The sequence below is a fragment of the Anopheles merus genome, chromosome 2R (genome assembly GCF_017562075.2).
Source record: "Anopheles merus strain MAF chromosome 2R, AmerM5.1, whole genome shotgun sequence".
Taxonomy (NCBI): domain Eukaryota; kingdom Metazoa; phylum Arthropoda; class Insecta; order Diptera; family Culicidae; genus Anopheles; species Anopheles merus.
The window spans coordinates 40,672,863-40,693,622 of NC_054082.1; the positions used below are offsets into that span (position 1 = coordinate 40,672,863).

Below are 20,760 nucleotides of genomic sequence, written 5' to 3' on the forward strand. Positions count from 1 at the left end.
AACTGTGATGCGGCTTTTTCGTTACTTTCTTCTAGATTCGCTCGGAAATGATGTTTCCCATTGTTGGTCATGGTCATGTTCCCATTTTATACTTAAATAATATCCATTTTTTATAGAATAACGTCACACAAAATTAGCTTTTGTTTTTCCTAAAAAAAAAAGCAGAGCTATGAATGAAAAATGAGCCCGACGACATCGTCCATCGATGAGGAACGTCTAATTTACGAACACACCAAATCTTGACGCTTTCAACAAACTTGATCACACACAAATCCACAATTTCAAGCGTATCGAGCACTAATCGAGCAGATATGGGAAAACAATTTCAATCAAATGTCACTTGGCTAGTATTTAAATAAACAAATCGCTGATTTATTTCTAGCGATGCGCTGATCTAGTTCTTCAATGCCAACACCCTCATATACAAAACTATACAACTGCCTAGGCATCAACTTAAACTGCGCTGAAAAACTAACACGTTGTATCTCGCATAAACCCTCACAAAATGCAAATGAAAAATGTGAAATAAAATTACAATTAACAGTTCTTCAATGCGAAACCATACAACAGTATAGAGGGAAGGAGAAATGAAGGCAAGGAAAGCCCCACTGTATGGCTATCACACCAACAGATGGCGCCACCACCTTTTTGCAATACAGTAGAACGTCGATTATCCGGGCAGCTCGGGACCGGACGGTTGCCGGTTAATCGATTTGCACGGATAATGGTCCAAGAAATGTCAAATTCATATAAAAATTATAAAATCCACTAGGTTTATGATTAATTCACCTTGAATCAATCGATTTATCGTTAGTAGAATATTATTTTAATCAATTACTATAGGTTTAACAGCTTTTCATGAACAAAAATGAATTTCGAAAATTCCACTAGACACTACAAAGCTGCACAACAAACTGGTTGCCCACTTGACTATGGCTGCAAATGTTCGCCGTACGTTTGAACAGCTGTCACATTTATGCGCACGGTTAAGCCGCCCGCCGGTTAACCCGCCCCCGGATAATCGAAGTTCTACTGTGCATAGTAAAATGTTTAAAAATATTCATTGTTTTGCTGGTCTCTTGAACCCTTTCTAACATAAAAAATAAAATATTATGTATAATATATTATATATATATATATATATATATATTATATATTTTTAATATAAAATAAGTTTTTTTTAGATAAGTCAATTGAAATGAAAATTCTTAGAGTCCTACAATTCATTTGATCGTCAAAGAAAACAACCCACAATAATACATTCTTTTCACGAAAAAGTTTGCCCGCCCCTGGAAAAAACGGCCGCAGACACAAAGGTTAAGCACCAACGGCTGCCCCGGCTCTATACATCTTGGTCATCCCAAGCGAAAACGCTTGCCATTGCGGGCGAAACGCCGTAACTTTGTAGTGCTCCGTCCCTGAAGCCTGTCAGACGCATAAGTTGGCAACAAAAACATTGATACATTTCGGGAGCTATGGTTTCTTTTTTCAATAATTAAGCGCCCAATTGTGAAACGAAAACGACTGTCCACCATCTGTGTCGTGTAGTTCCAGTACGATTATGCGATAGAGGCCGGAGGAGAGGCAGCACCGAGCAACGTTTGTTTCACCATTGCCACACTCTTGTGATGGAGCCCCCGTACAGCTACCTGCAAGTGGACATCCAGGAACATCCGACTCCGATTGAGTTTCCGCCACCGTTCAGCATAGAAGAGTTTAATCTGTACCATCATCACGCCTATCCGCCACATATGAATTACGATAAGAATGCCTTGTACATGAACCATCTCTCGTTGTCTGGTAGCATGTTCCCAAACGGTGCCTCCCGCAGCACCCACAAGTCCAAAAGTCACAACACCAAGCATCAGCAGCAGCAGCAGCAGCAGCAACAGCAGCAGCAGCAGCACCAACAGCAGCAGCATCATCCGCCGCCGCCTCCGCACCAACAGCAGCACCATCCGCAGCAACAACCGCCGCACCCACAGCATCCCCAGCAGCATCCGCAGCAGCAGCAGCCACCACATCCGCAACAGCAGCCACAGCAGCCTTCCCCTGCGCCCGCGCACCACCCCCCTCCGCACAACCCGCGAATGGTGAAGGACGAAAAGTCGGACGCATACAACAAAAACCCACAGGCTGCGGCATCAGCATCCGGCTCGTCGAGCAGCAGTGCCGAGTCCTCATCCAAGTCACCGACCGTGCCCGAGGAATCGATGAAGAACATCTCCGTGAAGCAGCTGGTCCGCGCGAAGCACACGCTGCAGCAGCGCATCAAGCGCCAGAACGAAACGGAGGAGCAGAAGGTTCTGCGCCGGCAGCGGAACGCGGAGCTGAACCGCAAGCGTCGGCAGAACAAGGAGGACATACGCGTCACGATCGAGAAAACGAAGAACCGGCTGCGGCAGCGAATAAAGCGTGAGATCGACCGGATGCTAAGGACGCGCCAGAAGCGGGACGACTTCCTGCGCGAAACGTTCGAGCAGATGGCAACCGTGTTCGCGGACGAGGACATGCTGCAGTACCAGGAGCGGGTCGCGCACGTTTTGTGGGAGATCTCCAAAGCGTCCGGTGGGGCGCACGGGACCGAAAACAGCACCGCCAGCAACGCCACGGACAGAAGGGTTTCCTAGATCGATCAAATCAAGCGAACAGTTTTTAAAAGTGGCCCCCACCGGCCCCCCCCCCCCCCCCCCCCCCTGGCAAGAGGTACAACAAGAATTTTCATTTTTAACTTTCTACCCGTTCCGGATGGCTGCCGAGATGTCCTCGTTCTCGGGCATCTCGGGCCAACACGCGGGATTATCGTATATATTGTGCTGTAAAATATCAAAGAAAAAAAACACACACACAGAAACACACCGTAGCGTACGTATGAGGGGATGGATGCTGCTAAGAACCGTTGAAGCACCATCGTCGGATCGTATTCCGCTTTCCTGTTGCAATCAAGTTCACAACACACACAGACACACGCTCTTTTGGGTTCCCAACTGGGACACACCATGAGTCATTAGCCATGAAATTGGGCCTGAGGAAGAGGTGGAGAAAAAGTGTGTCGCGGTGCCCGCCCCTGGGCCAAGGACACAGCATTAGAGAAATAGTGTAACAACCAGCGTATGTGAAGCAAGCGGGCATATACGCAGTGTGTAGCGCGTAAGGCAAAACAAGCTAGTTCTATAAAATGCTCAAATGTAACTATGATTTAAGCAGTGTTCGAATGCAAACTTTTGAAGAAAATAAAAACACAAATTGTACTTCGTTTTGTCCAACGCTTCTCCTTTGGCATTGAAATCTTTCGGCCGATTATTATAACCAACAGCGGTAGTTCGGTCACCAGCAGTCATCAATAAATTTGCTCAGCCACGGAGCGTAGAATTCTGTCCCTCGTTTTTATCTCGACTTGCAATCCCATTAGAGTGATACAGTGTGAAAAACCAGCACCAGCGCTTGGCGCAGAAATGGTGCTGGCTCCACCATAAAAACGGTACGATTGTGTTTGCAAGGGTATAAGCGCAGCGAAAGCAAAGGGTACTGATGCTTTCCAACCTTCCGAGTCCCCCGGATAATTGGACCTCCCCCGCTGCGATGGAGAAGCCGTTCGTTCGTTCGTTTGGGTCCATCGGCTGACCACCGCCACCGAACACGGTAGCGTTCCCCGCGCTTCTGCGTGCCAGATGTAATTGCAGTGTCGCTCCCATAGGTCGGTATTTCCAACAGCGTGCAACAGCGCACTTTTAGAATTACTATAAATGGGTGGCATGCAAGCCGGGGTACGGTTCAGTAGCGTAAGGCTCGTTCAACAATTCAGGAGCTAGTGACCAAAAGCGTTCGGTGTAAAGTGGCAAAAGGCATATTAACTTGTGCAGTGGTGAATTTTAAAGTGAAGCCATCGAACGGTCAATTGATGGTACAAGATCAACATGTAAGAAAGCTTAAACTTTTTGTGTCATCGATTCTGTCCATTGAATAATACCGCAATTTACACTGCACGCAATCGACTGCACCACCAACCACAACAGTTCGTTAGATGCAGACAACCTTAGCGACCGAAGCATAAGCATCCGAGAGCCTGACGTCATGGATTGCCTGCTCATAGGGCTGATGTGTTTTCTGGCCAGCAGTGGCTTTACAGTAACAGCGCTGTCCACCGTGGAACGTAGCCCAGCGTTCAATTTCCCCCAGGACGGTGCAACTCCCGGCAATGGTAAAGTCAAAGCAACCTCACCTCATATACATATATACGTCATACCACACGCTATGTATTGCAGCATGATTCGTTTTAAATAATTTCACTATTTCCTTTTTCACCATGGCACATGGTCGGGCACAACTTACGGCTTTATCAATTCGCTTCCCGCACAATGAAAGACCTCACGCGACAGGCTGCCATTAATGTGAGCAACGGCATTACCAGCGGTGTCCTTACGGGTGTCGTGCCACTGCAGACAGGTTGGTCGCTCGTTACGGCTCGTCCCGCCACCCACCACCCCAACAAAAAGGTCGATTGTTTTTAACGCTTTTCTTTGGCTTTTTTTTTTTTTTTTGATGAACGCGTCCCTTTTGAAATGACCTTAAAGGTATTCTCCCGAACATTGTTAACACAGGGACACCGACCGGCCAGACGTGCGTCTGTGTACCAACGGGCCGGTGTAACACGACGAGCACCGGTGGCACGACGGACGGTGCCGGCCAGTTGGATGTGAGAATTGTTTCGAATGTAAGTAAACGTTGCCGTTTCTTAAATGTGAGCAAGTGATGGGCATTCTCAAATAACATCAAGTTGCATGACCTTTTTCGGATGTGTCGATACGCTTTGTGTGAGGAAGTGGATGTCTTTCGGCCGGTGAAAACTAACTGTTCTACGCTTTTTCCCCACAGCCAAGCGCAAATACGGGTGTAACGCTGGGCACGACGACGACAACCACGACCAACACAGTCGCCTCAGTGATAGCGCTCAATATCGCTTCACCCGCGACCTGCCAATCGGGACTGGAGCGATGCTGCCTGGCCGGTAGCTACCAGTGCGGCATGCAGTACCCCCCGATTGCCAACTCGCCCGCCGTCACCGCCAACCAGGCCAGCTACGGTGAGTATCCCTGGCAGGTGGTGCTGCTCGGGCCGGGTGACGTTTACGTCGGCTCCGGCGCACTCATCGACAATCTGCACGTGCTGACCGCGGCGCACAAAATATCGGACTACACGTAAGTGGCGTACACACACATCATAAAGCGAATAAAGCGAACATGATGCTCTTCCGCAGCTCCGGCACCCGGGCGCTGAAGGTGCGGCTCGGCGAGTGGGACGCAGCCTCCACGACGGAGCCCCTGCCGGTGCAGGAGTTTACCGTGGCGCGATACTTTGTGCACCCGAACTTTAACTCGGCCAACCTGCGCAACGACATTGCCATTTTGCGCCTTTCCGGCACGGTCGGCCTCGGTACGACGCCAACGATTGCGACGGCCTGCCTGCCGGTCACGTCGTTCGTGGGCAGCCGCTGCTGGGTGTCCGGCTGGGGCAAGAACGATTTCGTCAGCGGCGCCTTCCAGTCCATCCCGAAGGAGGTGGACGTACCGATCGTCAACTCGGTCAACTGCCAGACGGCCCTGCGCACGACGCGGCTCGGTGGCAACTTTGTGCTCGATACGACCAGCTTCCTCTGCGCCGGGGGTGAGCTGGGCAAGGATGCGTGCACGGGGGACGGCGGATCGCCGTTGGTGTGCGCGCTAAACAATCGCTGGTACGTGGTGGGCCTGGTAGCGTGGGGCATCGGTTGCGGTGCAAACGGCATACCGGGTGTGTACGTTAACGTTGCGTCGTACATTACCTGGATCACGTCTACAATTGCGACGGTTTGAGGCCTTCCTTTCCTCCTTTCCTTTTTCTTTGTTAACATTGAGGGTAAATTTAATTTTCAAGTTCCTAGCTGCTAGTTTTACGTATCTGTCAATGAAATTTCTCCTCACAAAACATCACACAGCTCGGCTAAACCCCACACAGAGACAAAGAGAGAGTGATATTCACGTAATGGAATTAATAAAAAAAAATGTAACAATTCTATCCACCAGAGCAGATGTAATATTGGTAAAACAAGAAAAACAACGTCTTAATTCCACTTTGCAATCGTCTGCGGGTAACAACATACCTGCCAAACACGCACGCCGACCAGCGGTCGGTCATCGAATCCTTCCTGGAGGTGGCACGCCGTCGCCAGCGGCATCGTACTCGTTCGGACGCTATAATTTCGGCGTGCCGGTACTGTTACTGCTATCACTGCTGCTGCTGCTGCTGCCCACCTCTGGCACCTTGGTAACGGAGTACACGTTGTACCGCTTCTTCAGCACCTGGTGCATCTCCTCGGCACAGTCGATGCGCACACCGAGCCGCTTGTACTCCAGGTACGTGCGCACAAAGTTGCGGTTCGTTTCGTGTACCTTCGGGTGGTTCAGGTACTCGTTCACATCCATCCATTCGCATTTGGCAATCTCCCGGTTGCACTTGGAAATTGCCTCCGTCAGCGGCGTCAGCGCCATGACGATGTACAGATCGGAGCAGCCGAAACCGGCGCCGTGCGCGTGCCGTATCGAGACGACCGAATCGAACCGCGTCCGGATGTTCGTCTCCTCCTCCACCTCCCGGATGGCGGCGTCGATGAAATTCTCATCTGCAAGCAATGACACGCGCGAGTGGGTGGGTAAGTGGTGGGAGTTCGCGTCGTTCGTTCGGTTGCACACTTACTTGGTTCCACATAGCCTCCCGGTAGCTTCCAGGAGCCAGCGATGAGGGCGTAATTTTCGCTCACCACCAGCACCTGCTGGCGCTCGTTCATTACCAGCGCGCCGACCCCGACCATCGTGTGCGAGTACGGTGGAATGTTGGCCGACTCGTCCGTCGGCAGCCAGCGGTACAGCATCACAAACGAATTTTTGGCATGGTGGAATTGAAATCCATTCTATCGGGAGGTTGAAAAGTCGAAAAAAAAAGGAACATACATTATTGTACCATTTGTGCTCTGCAAAAAAACAACATTGGCACAGGCTACTTTGCTTTGTACAATGTAGCACAGCGCAGATAAGGGACAAAACAAACAAATCAGCACAGCTTAATGCTCACATTAACTAGTTCCGGTATCCAGCTGGCGGCGGACAGATGGACTTTGAACCATATGCCACGGGTTTTGCTTTGAATCCAATGGTCGAGCGATCCTAAAAAATGGGGTTACAAGCAAAAAAAACACGGTAACAACAATAATATCCAACGGTTACACAACACACATACACACACACACATGGTAGGTAACTTACGCTTCAGCACGGTTGGAAAACAGTCGGGGCTGCAGGTTTCCATGCTCGAGTCCACCGTGATGCCATTGAACCGGTCCTTCACCCCCTTGAACGTGCCCTCGGGAGAACTTTCTACCGCCGAGTATCTGTAACGACAATTGGAACAATAAACAACTCTCACACATACACACACACACATAGAGATCGAGACCGTCTCGGGTATTATTAGACGGCCGCGGTGTGGCGCGCTCAAGGATGCAAAATCCGCTTGCAAACACGGGCGGACGGAGATGACTTACTTGTTGAACCAACTATCAGCACCCTTCACAATGTTACTCTCCGGCTGTTCGCTCATTTTGCTCGAATGGCGCGTTATCAATGAAACCTGGTTACATCGGACGATTGATAGCAAGCGTTGCGGAATGACAAAAAGCGCCCTACTCATTTAGCGACCGGCGGACCCTGGCTGTGTTTGTGTGTGTGGCTCGAAGGATGTTGGACAGCCGCTGGGGGAGGGGTTGGTTGGGAGGTAGAAACCGTATCTACGGGCAACCGGACCCGTCAATGGACGCACACTATTCACGCAAACGGGAGTTACGTTTCGTCAAGAGCTTCCGCGGCCTTCCAGAACATGCGGGCGGGGTGGGTATGCGCGACACTTTTGACCGCCACCGAGCTAAACCGTCCACCAGTGGTGCAGTGTGCGAAAAAACACGCTCGCGCCGAATGATCACAGCACGATGGCGACGATGCCGATGATGTACGGCGTCGAAGTTGGCGACAAAAACGGCCCCGGACTTTAACAAACAAATCGCGCCGCACCGAAGCAGGTCGGGTGCTCGCTTCCGGCTATACAACAATGCTCACTCTTCTCACAAGGCTGTACGGTGTAACAATTGGTCCATTGTTTCGCGACTGTTTTGATTAGAATCCACACCCACACACACACACAAACATGCACGCACACGCTCTCACACGCACTCACGGCTATGTTATGCGCTCTGTTTATCTTTGCAGCATCGTCACAGACGGGTGAGCATGTGCTTCAATGTACATTTTGGCCACGACTGTTCAACCACACACAGATGATAGGAATTTCGCAATCCTTTCTGCAGGGGGCCGTGTGCGGAAAGTGTGTTTGTGTGTGTGTGTGTGTGTGTGTGTGTGTGTGTGTGTGTGTGTGTGTGTGTGTGTGTGTGTGTGTGTGTGTGTGTGTGTGTGTGTGTGTGTGCGTGTAATTGTTATTGAAAACGCTGTCGTGAATGAATGACATCTATATACACCTTGGGAAGCGGTAACGCTGAAAACCACTGTGATGGTAATTTGCTTTAAAAAATAGCAAGTCATAACATATGCAATAAATCGTTTTATATACGAGTTGAAAATGTAAAAGTAAACGAAGGGCGATAAAATGGAAACATTAACAATGAGTCCCGCCAGCCCCATGGAATTACATACTACTGTTTCTTAGCCAATGTACGAACCATCTTGAAGGAGTAGCACTCGACCACTGTGCGTTTCGAACAACTGCTCGTAAATTTGAAAGTGCCACGTGCCAATGATCGTTTGTAAATCTTCGTTTCCTGTACTCTGTAAAAAAAAGTTTTTTTTTAAATGTTTGTACAAACTTTTACAAAACTAACAAAAAAAGTTTTTCTTGTTTAGAGCCGTATCGTTTTATTTTTGATATTTTTGAAACGGTTCAGTTCTTAAACAGTGGAAGAGATTAATTAACAACACTAACAAACTCCCAAAAAAGTAGTAATAAGAACTAAAATATTTTTCAAGGCATCTTTTAAATCAAAGACAAAGTTCTTGAAATCAACAACAAAAAGGAAATAAGCCAACTCATCTCGTTTGATCTTTCCAAGACATTTGATAGAGTAAATCACAACTTTTTGTATAAAACAATGCAAGCAATAAGTTTTAATCAAATCTTGATTCAATTCATTGAGAAAATAAATGCATGCACATATTCTAGACTCTATATGAACGGAAGCCTATCAACAAAAAAATTCCCAATCAAAAAGTCAGTGCGGCAAGGAGATCCACTTGCGATGCATTTGTTTGTGTTATACTTATATCCTTTACTAGAAAAATTTAGAATCGTAACGTGTGTTAGTGTGTAATGACTGTGACGACATCATAAACGCATATGCTGATGATATTTCTATCATCACAACAAAACAGGATATAATTAATGACATTAGAAAAATATTAATCGAATATCAATCAGTATCAGGAGCTAAATTAATCACCGAAAAAACAAAAGGTCTGGACATAGGCTATATTACAGAGCTCAACAAATTAAAAGTTCCTTGGATTAGCACAGAGTATCGTTTAATAATTTTGGGGATAATTCTATCTAAGATTAATCATCCAGTTAAATTGGGACAAAACTACACAAACATTTGCACAACTAATAAGACAACACAAACACAAAGATAATAACTTGCACCAGAGAGCCATATTAGCAAACACATACTTAACCGTTAAACTTTGGTACATAGGATCAATAATATCAGCGAACAATAAACATATGGTAACGCTCATATCTTTGCTTGGTGAGTTCATGTGGCCTAAAGGTGGGCTGAGAATCTGTATGAACCAACTTGGCCTGACCAAAGCTAAAGGAGATCTAAATCTTCTTCTACCAAGCATAAAGCTACCATCATTACTGATCAATAGACATCTCAAATAAAAACTAATATGCCTTTTACCTCAAAAATTGTGTCAAAAACAGAAAACCCTCCAAACATTCAATCAGTGCCCAAATTCGATCCATGTTTGGAAGTAATAACAAAAGAATGTGCTTATTTAACAGATTCAGTAATGCAAAAAACCACGGCAAAAGAAATGTATATGGCAATATGAAACTTTCTTCCGCTCCCTCAAATTCAACTTAAAAACAGACAATCAGTGGAATGGAGAAAAGTATGGCAAAATATGAACTGCAATAAGCTTAATTCTAAAAAAAAAGTATGTATTATTTATTATTAAATGAAAAACTTATTTGACAAGAATTACAATTCAAACAAAAACATAAAAACTAAAATCTTCAATTCAACCAGACGTGCGAAGGTTATGAGTCTATTCGTAAATCATATAGAACTAATAGAAAATAAACATATTCTTCAGGTATCAGATAAACTTGAACTTAAAGCATTGATAGGATAATTAGTAGATAAGAACACTCTTTTGTATTGTTTAAAAAAATATATATTAAACCAGCTGTTACATCCCCACCACTAAAATCCTATTTTCCTATTTTAGACGAGAGCCACCGAAAAGCATTTGTTTTATTTAACCTGCACAGCCCGGCGCGTGAGAAAAATCTACATTTATTATGAATCTAGATTATCTTATTCCTAGAATTAAAAGACTCTCATATTAGTGCAGAATCGCAGAGACCAAGTAAATCAAGAAATTTTATCCTTTCTATGCTAAGCTTATATTAGCAGTAAAGGTTTAATCTATCCTTACAGGGTTTCCCACGATTTATTGGTCAGTTTCCATGATTTTTTGGTGCGTTCCCACGATTTTTTGGTCGTATCTCATAGATTTTTGGTTCGTTCCTATAATTTATTGGTATTTTCAGATTTGATATCAATACAATCGGACCAAAAAATTCTGGGAAACGGCCAAAAATCGTGGGAACGCACCAAAAAAATATGGGAACCCACCAAAAATTGATGGGAACCGATCAATAAATCGTGGGAAACCCTGTAATTTATTATATTTATTCATAAGTTAAAGTTAAAGCGTCATACCGATGGCGAATGAATAGATGTTTCTGCACACCTCAGGCAAAAGTTGCTCATTAAAATAAATAATATACTGAGTTTATTTCAAAGTCACAGATAAAATTCAGGTCACCAAAATAGTTTTTAATTTTGTAAGTTGATTCTAATTACATTACCATCACCCATCGGTTTGAATGATATTTGATTCTAATTACATTACCGCACGCCATTGGCTGCATTTACGAACGATGCATCGACTGACTGCATGCAATTAGAACGTGAGCTTTCAATGCGCAATTAAGAGGTGAATTGAATTCGTTCGATAAACCTGATCTACTCATAATATTATTGAGCCATTCGATGCACGAGTTACACGGTCAGTGGTGTCCTAGCTATGCGAAATGAATAAAATTCTTTTTTTACGTATGCATATTGCCGCCCCATTTGCGAGCTATTGCAACTCATTTCCGCATATAGAACGTTGTGTATTCCGGAGAAAAAAAGAGCGTAGGAACATATTATTTAACTGTCAACCAGATCTGTTTAAATGCTATATTTAAGATTATCATGATGCATAAGTTGAATAGAATTTTTTATGCAATTATCTGGGAAGGTAGTTAAAGCATGACAAATATGCTATACACGATGGTACAAAATGTCACAATTAAAGGGGGAAATACATAAACAAAAATATAAACTGTCAAGAAAAAGATATTAAAAATTTCTTTGGTATTTGAATTATTCTAACTAAAAGCGCCAAAGCGAGCTCCAAAGATCATTAAAACTTTTAATATTCTGACCTTTACGAGTACAAAAATAAATACTATATTGTTAAAAAAAAACATTAAATTCAAATTCTACAGTCATAATTTTAACGTATCTTCCTGAACTGTTTGTTCCATTGGTACTTGCTCTCTTTTCTACATCTATCTCTTTCGCTTTTCCCTATATCTCCCTCGCACACTCTCTTGGCGGCTCCTTTTCTCTCACCTGTTGATTCGCCTTCGCCTTCCCGCAAAAGTTAACCGAAAAAATTAATACTTATCTTATTCCGTCTCATCTAGCCGCCGTCTCTCCACGCTGCCTGGTACATAATGTAAACAGTATCCAATATTGCTCACGTGACACATCCAGCCAAGCGAAATCTTTCCAAACAGCCCCCGTAACCCCAACAGCCCCCAACAGCTGTTCCCTTGCTGGATGCGGGGGGTCGCCTTACTATCTTTGCTATCTTGTTGAGTAAAAACTCTCTCTCTCTCTCTCTCTCTCTCTCTCTCTCTCTCCCTCTCTTTCTTGGACGCCATTGCAGAGAGCGTTGTGGAGAGTTTGTTGTGTCAAGAAGCAGGCGTCCATTATCATCCCAGTTCCAAAAAGCGTCCTGATAACTCCGAAAACTGATGTTAGCTCTCACTTTCACTCTCACAGACTAGCCGTATCTTCTTGGTCCTAAAAACATACAGCCGGGGGGACAACGGGAGCGCGAGAGAAAACGCATGGCACACTCTCAGCAATTTTCCACAACCGATAGCACGCTTGCTACGGTGCGGCATCGCGGTCCTGACCACCGTGTGGCCAGTTGTCGTCGGCCTTTCGTATGAACCGGGAGCAAATTTCGGTAAAAAAAACATTTCGTTCTTCACTCACCGTACAACGGCAGACGCAATCACACGCTAAGCTTTTCTGTGCACGGTCGTTTCAATAAGTGGTATATCTTTATCAAAAATAAAAAAAACACACCCACACGGTATTGTAAATTGCCTTTAAGAAAAGTAGCAGGACGATGCGGCAAATGTGCAGCCAAATAATACCATAGCAACCACCGGGATCGGCGGGTAGCAGCCAGCCAAAGTTAGCCTTGCCGTGTTCGGCATATCCTACCATTTCGATCCCGCGAAGAACAGTAGTTTGTTGTTGGCTTCTTCGTTATGAAGAACGTGACGCTTTCGGCTTCTTTTGTCGGGCTGCTGTTTTGTGTGTGTACATTCAAAAAAAGCTCGCCTTTCTTTTCACAATGGAAAATTGACTGCAAAAGTGTATAAATAAATCTGCATGTTCTCAAGTGCCGGGCGTCAGGTTTGTGAGTGTGTATCTGTGTGTATTGTATTCCGTGTGTTTACGAACTTTCGAATTCGTTCGGGTTTGTGTGTGTGTGTGTGGTAGCAGCATTTGGTGCGTGTGGTGCGAAATAAAATGCCCGCAAAAAAAACTTTTCCCTGTGAGTGATTGCAAATGTTCGATCCGTGTAAACAATGCAATAACAATACACCCACGCCAAGATGGGTTTGGCTTCCCGGGGCAGGGAATGGAAAAGAGTGTGATAAAAAAAATAAAAATAAACAGAGCGCGCGTTAGATTAGTGAAGGCCGTTCGCTGTTCGTGAAAATGATGGCCAAAATGTGTGAAGTGTTCTGTAAACAACAAACAACACCGTATCCAGTTTTTCGGTGATTTAGAAACCGATAGGAGGTGAACTTGCGCCACGGTGCTTCTAGAGGGGACAATAAATTACGCGCGCCCAAGAACAAACCACAAGCAGTGTAGTTAACTAGCAAGCAATGGGAAGAAACCAGCAGCGAACGATGGAGTGCAAAATAATAATAAAAAAAGTGTACCACCAACGAATCTCAGTCGGTGAAATCGAACGTTGTAAGATAACACCCCCGCAATAAAAAGAGTAACACGTGGGGAAACACATCCCTGCAAATCTCTCAACCGCCGCGTCCCCACGGTCCTCCGTCTGCTCACCCATCACTCACCCCTGCAGTCCCGGTACTGCAAACCAGTGTTTGTACGTTTCGATGTGGAATTTGTGCAACCGTCGGTTGGCAGCCCCGAGCCCTATTTTCGATTCTTTCAGCCTCGCGTCCGGTTTTATCCCACACGCTCTTATCGTCCTTATCGTCATGATCATCGATTGGGTCATTTCCCGGCAGGTTTGGCTCGGTGTGGTGAAAATTCACGGAAGGCCAGGGCCAAATGGTCAGCCTTTTTTATTTCCTGTTTTGTTTATTTATGAAGCTTGCATGCACTTTGAGTTTTATGAGCAAATTGTTAGTGTTACAGCATCAATAGTTGAAGCACACACTTTGATTTATACGGCCTTGGTCGTTTTTCTGTGATGATGACACTTTAATCAATATAAAAATAAAATTGTATCGTTTTATTTAATGTTTTTAATAGCGTCATGACTATTTAAATAGATTTTTATTCCATTATTTTTAACGAAATTTTCTTCTGTGATGATAATTTACTGTTCATAAACATATTTTATTTAAATAAAACAAAGACAACTTCCAGTGCAAAATGTAGCTCAATTATGAAAAATCAATAAATAAATATAATGAATTTTATGTCAAACATATTTTTGTTAACATAATGACGATGTTATCCCTTATTAGTTTGTTGTTATTTTAACATTTTATATTTTATTTTTTACTATTTATTTATTTAATAATTTATTTATTTCTTCAAATATAATTCTGAGTCCACCGAACGTTGGTTAAACTAACTCAAAAAATAGGTACAAACACGAATTTCGAAAACTTGCGGACATATTATCATACCATTTATCGTGGTACACACTTTTCTCGTTTATCCTTTATGTTTGACTGAATAATTATAATAATAATTATTATTATTATCATTCTTATTATTATACATTATTTGCTGATATTTTTAAAATACTATTTCATTATCGATGCTTAACTTTCTCTTACTATTTGAAGTCGAAACACATTCTATGAATTCCTTAACATGCCCATTTCACCCAAGCTTCTCATATACATTTTTATCTTGTTCTTCTGCTATTGTGTGTCCTTTCAACACCTCCACCTAATGTGTGTGTGTTGCATTTTTTTTGCACCCATTCCGTATAGTTGTCTGTCTGTCTCTTCCGTTTGCAACCAATTTGTCGCCTCACTCGTATGGGCACATACACACAAACAAACACACACATACGTGCGACGAACAAACATTTATTATTAAAACCCGACCCGACCCGGCCAGCCGCTATCGGAAGACACTCACTCAGGATGTGACAAATTCTATTACCGGTTCAACTTATCAACCGTAATGGATACGGAATGATTTACGGCTTGCGCACGGTTTCCAGATTTTGCCCTATTTTCACCGCCCCCCGTACGTTAGGTTTGCTTCCACTAAGTGATTTAATTTTTGTACAACCCATTCACCGAAGCATTTCGGGACATCACGGCCATGTACGTGATCGGCGAGGCTTTACAAACCCCGACAAAGGCGACGCACAAAGCTTCCCTCTTGAAGGATTTAATGTTGATGAAAGTGTGCCGAACGGCAATCCCCTACACCTTCGAGCGTTTTCGATCAAATCGACCACCACTGCTACCTTGCCCAGGGTGTGCTTGCCGTGCCCAAGGGGTACATGACAGCATCTATCTTACCGTGAGCAGGGAAAAGCACAAGCTCATGTGCAGCATTCCGTACGAAAAATAACTTTCCAGAGAACGAAATAAAAACAACTCTATCCCCAATCAGACCGGTAATCCTTTTTTCATCCTCACTCGAAAGTGTTGCCCCGTAAATCTGTTGAAATCAAATAAACACACGCACACATTTTCGCTGCTTGTTTTTTTTTTAATGCTTCCGGAAGTCACCCAGCAAACCCGTTGGCAGTTTTCGGGCTGGCGAGTTGGCTGAATTTCGAAAGCAAAATCAAACGGTTTGCCAAAGACCGATTAATGATGATGGACACGCGGTGTCTGCTTTACCGCTCCCCTGCTATCCCTTTACGACGATACATCATTTAATTCGAAAAGAGAGGCCCGCCCCGCCGTACCCTTTCCGGTGACAAGTGGCAAATGCACTCAAACGCTCGGATTCACGCACACGTTTCTGCGTCTCGAAATGTCCCCCAAAACTTGGGCCGTCCTCGATCGTTAAGCTTCGTGGCGTGTTGTTTCCATCGCAACGGAGAAAATGACATCGCTCTGGCCCTTCCATGACCCCCCCGGCTTGGGCCGATGTACACCGAAGGCCACCGATCGGAGCAAAAGCGACTAACAACAAATATTTATCTTCATTTATTAGTTCGCTTTCGCACTCGAATCTTTTTACCGGGGCAAGTGGTGCAACCCTCTCCCTTCAACCAAGGTGCCTGGCCCTGGCGAATGGCGACTATGGGTTTCGGAACTGTTGCTATATTTTCTTTGCGCTTCGTTACAAATATTTGCCCCATCGGGTTGCGAAATCGGTTGCGGCTCCGGTATAATTTCTCATTTTCCGATCCGACAGCCAGTGCGCGCTTTATCTGGTTTATCGGCGAGTATACTTTAACCCGTGAGCGTCCACAACTTTAAGCTGCCCCTCGAGAAATCATTGCGCCAGGTAGCACCGAACGGAGTGGTGTGGGCCTTTGATAGGCGTCGTCTGCTCCGTCGTCCTCGGTCCGATTAGCAGCTGCGTCTAATTATTTCCTTTATTATCATTCCTTTTTCGTATTTGCTCTCCCGCCAGCGAAGCTCCGAACTCCCGGATGCTCTGTTTTCATTTGTGCAATCAACCAGAAAGCTTTACCATCACCGCCTCCACTCCTCTCGAACGCCTGCCATGTAGCCTTGGTCACATGGGCGCAACATAACGGGTTATGCCTTTCACGTGTGCCACCGTTGAATGTGTGTGTGTCTGCACGCGCCGGCATGCTCCAGTCGGTGGAAGAGTTTGCAAGCCTTGGCATCAAATTCGGCGCAGCGTCTTGTGAAGAAGCAGTTGGCGGGAGGCACGGGTGACAATAAGTGACATAATCGTAATGAAGAAATTTCCCCCACACGCCCTAGACTTGCGGGTGAAAGGATTAATCTGCCTGACGAACTTCCCCAGCGTCGCTTCTCTCTTCTTCTTTGATCGCCCCTCCATTCGACATCGGACGGCGCTCGGGTGTGAGGATGATCGAAGAATCGGGGAAAGGGTTGTACGTGATTTACATAAATATACATAAACAGCGGTCTGGCCACGGCTCGCGGGGCAAGCGGTAGCAGCGCCGTTAATCCTTTTACGCACATAACTGTTACTTTCCCGTAAATGCAGACGACGGGAGTTTTCGGTGTATTGGGAAGGTAGACGAAATGTGTATTACTACTATGTAGGGTCTGTAAGCTTCGGGCAAGGGTTGTGGAAAATAAGTGTTATTTAATCGAGGGCAAATATGTATGCTGTAAAAGAAAAAGCCAACTACTACGCACCATCTAGAAATGATTTTATACTTGAAACGGTTATTTAGTTTTAGTAGTTTTTTTTAATAATAATTAAACATAGGGATAATTTCGTTTGACGTTTGCATTAAAAACATAGTTTTTTGACTGCCTGTATAAAAAAAACTAATGGTGTCATATCGAAATTCAGCCGAAATTCCACCTAAAATGGTCGCATTGAGTTTTGGCGTCATTGCTTGCTGCTGCGAAGCCAGTGAACGCGATTTCTGCTTGATGATATGTTTGTTCATGTTTCACAGGTACCATTTCACTGTTTGGCCAGTTGCATCGACTTCCAGGCCAAGCTAACGAAGCTATGTAGCCACATGTCCCTCGGTCTTCATTTCCAGCTTCCTTTGGAACCTCAAGTCACTCAGGGTCGTCGGCCATGCGGAACTGGGCTTTCCTTCGATGCTCTCATTGTTGTATAATAGTGCCAAGTTGTTGTAGATGTCGGAACGGGCTTATGCGCCGTTCAAAAACTGCCGCACGGCATCCGTTTTAGACGCTATGGGGTGCCATTCTTTGATCGGGCACGTTCCTGGACGAAGTTGATTTTCTTTTTTGGGCCTCACGGTAAGAGTTCGACTGATAGAGGTGTGACATTTTTTACTGATTCATGGAATATTATTAAAGACAATAAACGTTTTGCTAGTGCGGGCTATGATAAACTCATGAAAAAGACTATTTTTTTCCTTTTTTATACAAACTTTGAAACTTGATCTACTACGAATGTAACACAGACAATTTATTTTGTAGTTTTAAGCTCTATTAGTCTAAGTAAAAAAGGTAGAAACAAACGCTCGTGTCTATTTCCAATTAGAATGGTCCTTCGTAGAAATGCAAATTTCCAAATTGGTTCAAATATAGACACACATTCAACTTGACCCTTTTAAGCATATTTCAGTGCTTTTAGGAATCGTTTTTGCTACAAACTATCTAATTTCTTCGACGTGAAAGCCATAACAACTGAAGGCCTGTCAATGTTGCGCAGTTAAACAAACGTTTACGAGTTGTTTGTACAAAATATCAAGGATTTCATGAAAACGCATGTAAAGACAAGTATGATCACTGTATGAACTGAAGTATGAACTTTATCACTGAATTAGAAGCTATGTTAAATTAACGTTAGATTCTTTTCACTATGACCTCACAATGCATCATTTATTTATTGATTAAATTGTTACTTTTTGTCCAATAATGTCGCATTGCTATAAATTCTGGAGACTAGAGTTTTAAGATTAATCAAAGTATATGTGTGGCTGTACTGACTCGAAAATTCTACTCACTGAATTGAAATGTAACACAAAAACAGTTCAGAAAAATAATACACAGAAACGTACTGCCATGTTTGTGTATCTGATACATACTCAATTTAATGAGCATTAGAGATAAGATAATTGATAGAAATGATTCGTAAACATGTTTCGTACAGTTATTTTATTTCAGGCATATATCTTTAAAATGTTTAGTACCATGGATCTTTTTTATGTTAATTATGTCCTATCCTTTGAGTTATGTCCTATCATTTTGCAATAGAGATCATAATTTCCTTTGTTTTACCTTACAAGCTACATACAGGCTACTTGTACAACATCGAAATCTATTTCTCAATGATTATTTTAGACAGTGGCGTATACTAACAACTTCTAGGTGTTTAGAACTCTTAAGATGTTGGATCCGGAAACAATCTGCACCGATGACGATAACATTTCAGAGCACAGACCGTCTTGATAAAGTTTTCTAAAACGTGTTCTAAATAAAATCAAATAAACCACAAAACCACTCACAAGTGATGCAATCGCTATCGTACAAAAACAGGCCCAGTTTCAGCATGATTATGCCGATTCAGCACCCAACAAAATGTATATTCCCTGTTGAAATGACACATCAGAAGCCCTTTCCCTACTTAACCACGTTCAATGAACGAGTCTTTCTAGCTTCAGAATTTTCTTCTTTTTCTTCTTTTCCTCGTCCAGCCTGTGTTGGGCGAGCGTGAACCCGGCGCGTAAAAGGACACAATTTGCATTTTCGTCCCATGTGCCATTTCAATCAGCCCTCCGGATATTTTGAACATGTGCCGACCCGCCCGACACTAGCTGTGGCGCAGGGTACACATGCAATCATATTGCAAAGTTTGTCCGCACTCAATTTAAATGGCATAAGCTCACAACTTCTGCGATACTTTGCACATTGTGGCGGTTGTGTTTTCCGCCGTCTCCATTCAAATATTCATTACCCTGAGCACTCGCCCAGGGCAACAGGCAACTGCTAATGAAGGAATATTGTTACGAAAACAACCGGGTGTTGCTTCGTGCTGGTAAAAGCGTCGAACTCGAGGCTAACCATTCCGAAAAGAGGCTCGCTCAAGATATCGGGCGTACCGAGCCGATAAGATCCCTCCGCTGAATAGCAAGCACCAAACGAAACCATAACACGCTTAGGGGCAAGATATGTATACGCAGCAGATCAGCCAAACGAATTGAATACATAAAGTCAACACGCACTTTAACTTTTCACTCACTGCCCGGGGTGGCACTGTGGGATAAGCGGAAGCCGCTTGCTGGTTTCGTTGGTTTTACACAATTAATTTATCCTTTCGCCCAGGCCGCCTTTTGCCCAGCCCATGTCACCACAACTAAGCGAAAGAGCGTGAAAACCATATTATAATATTCAATCACCCCGTTTCTAACTATGGAGCTGGCGTCACTTTGATGCTGGCTAATTTCTTCACATCCTCGTGGGGTACAGTCTGTTCGACCCGGGCCAAAAAACGGATTTGTGCTAGGCGAAACGGAAGAAAGGCTACATCATTAACCGATACACCCGCCACCAGCCGAACGATCGGAAGCGGTACGAGTGTTTAGGCGAACAGCCGGAGCTAACCTGCTTAACGCTTTGCCTCCTCACCCGAGGTTAGCGACGCACACGCACGCTTGGAGAGGCGTACGAGGAAACGAAATCTGATACCAGCCGGTGGCGACCAATCGCAATCATCACGCTCCATATGCTGTTCTCCCGCAAATACGAAACAAGCGGGAAGCCACCAGCAACGCAGGCGACGGAGACCATTGATTGATGAGGGTTGTAATTTATGGTGCTCATGGGCACCCCGAAACTGCTCAGCAAGTACAATTATATTTATTTACATTGTGCGCTCCGTGGTTCCCTAAGTCCCTAGTGCGGGAAAGCAGAAGTTCTTGAGCAAAACTTTTCAACGTGGGTGAGCCGGTGCTTGGGCGGAATGATGCAACGGGTAATAGTTTGCTGCAGAAAGTTTTGTTTTTTTTTCCGCAGAAAACTTTACAAGTGCCTTTTTGAAGCACTCGCTTCTTAGCATACTTTGTGCAGGGTTTATAGTTTTTGACTTTTACCTGTTACGTATGTTTTTGCAAGTTTAATTTTTGAATTCGTTGAATGATAGAGAAGCTAAACTAAGCATATTTATGTATATCTTTTCCTGTTGTGAGATAAAACTTTGAAACGCATTAAATGAAAATGTTTTACAGTAAGTGA

General features: G+C 44.2%; 3 protein-coding genes across 9 annotated transcripts in view; 2 read left to right on the forward strand and 1 right to left on the reverse strand.

Moving 5' to 3' along the window:
- The first annotated feature begins 3,792 nt into the window (after window positions 1-3,792).
- Window positions 3,793-6,054, forward strand: LOC121590507 (phenoloxidase-activating factor 2-like). Its single transcript, XM_041910258.1, has 6 exons — window positions 3,793-3,919; window positions 4,017-4,201; window positions 4,366-4,446; window positions 4,575-4,714; window positions 4,876-5,198; window positions 5,258-6,054. Exons 2-6 carry the CDS (start codon window positions 4,075-4,077, stop codon window positions 5,850-5,852), a joined length of 1,266 nt encoding a protein of 421 aa, XP_041766192.1. The 5' UTR covers window positions 3,793-3,919; window positions 4,017-4,074; the 3' UTR covers window positions 5,853-6,054.
- On the reverse strand, window positions 5,883-8,423 carry LOC121590509 (nudix hydrolase 8). Of its 2 annotated transcripts, XR_006004426.1 has the most exons (6): window positions 7,577-8,423; window positions 7,299-7,423; window positions 7,108-7,199; window positions 6,733-6,946; window positions 6,140-6,658; window positions 5,883-5,979 (listed from the first exon to the last, which is right to left on the reverse strand). XR_006004426.1 is itself a non-coding variant. In XM_041910267.1 (5 exons), exons 1-5 carry the CDS (start codon window positions 7,720-7,722, stop codon window positions 6,231-6,233), a joined length of 1,005 nt encoding a protein of 334 aa, XP_041766201.1. In that variant the 5' UTR covers window positions 7,723-8,422; the 3' UTR covers window positions 6,050-6,230. The 2 variants fall into 2 exon arrangements, 1 of the variants encoding a protein (XP_041766201.1); XM_041910267.1 differs by lacking the exon at window positions 5,883-5,979 and having other exon boundaries at window positions 6,050-6,658; window positions 7,577-8,422.
- A 4,120-nt stretch (window positions 8,424-12,543) lies between these two features.
- LOC121590508 (allatostatin-A receptor) overlaps window positions 12,544-20,760 on the forward strand; it is a 49,514-nt gene continuing 41,297 nt past the window's right edge. Inside the window, exon 1 of one of the 6 annotated variants that reach the window (XM_041910260.1) lies at window positions 12,544-12,635. The gene's annotated coding sequence lies outside the window, so the exon portion shown is untranslated. The other 5 variants (XM_041910263.1, XM_041910259.1, XM_041910264.1 and 2 more) reach the window with 5 other exon arrangements.

Bases quoted from the DNA above. Each gene is read 5' to 3' on its own strand.
- LOC121590507 (XM_041910258.1), top strand. From the start codon at position 4,075: ATGGATTGCCTGCTCATAGGGCTGATGTGTTTTCTGGCCAGCAGTGGC. The intron at 4,202-4,365 runs GTAAAGTCAAAG...GCACAATGAAAG, and splicing joins CGGTGCAACTCCCGGCAATG to ACCTCACGCGACAGGCTGCC. The intron at 5,199-5,257 runs GTAAGTGGCGTA...GCTCTTCCGCAG, and splicing joins CACAAAATATCGGACTACAC to CTCCGGCACCCGGGCGCTGA.
- LOC121590509 (XM_041910267.1), bottom strand. From the start codon at position 7,722: ATGAGTAGGGCGCTTTTTGTCATTCCGCAACGCTTGCTATCAATCGTC. The intron at 7,424-7,576 runs GTAAGTCATCTC...TTGTCGTTACAG, and splicing joins GCTGATAGTTGGTTCAACAA to ATACTCGGCGGTAGAAAGTT. The intron at 7,200-7,298 runs GTAAGTTACCTA...CCCATTTTTTAG, and splicing joins TTTTCCAACCGTGCTGAAGC to GATCGCTCGACCATTGGATT.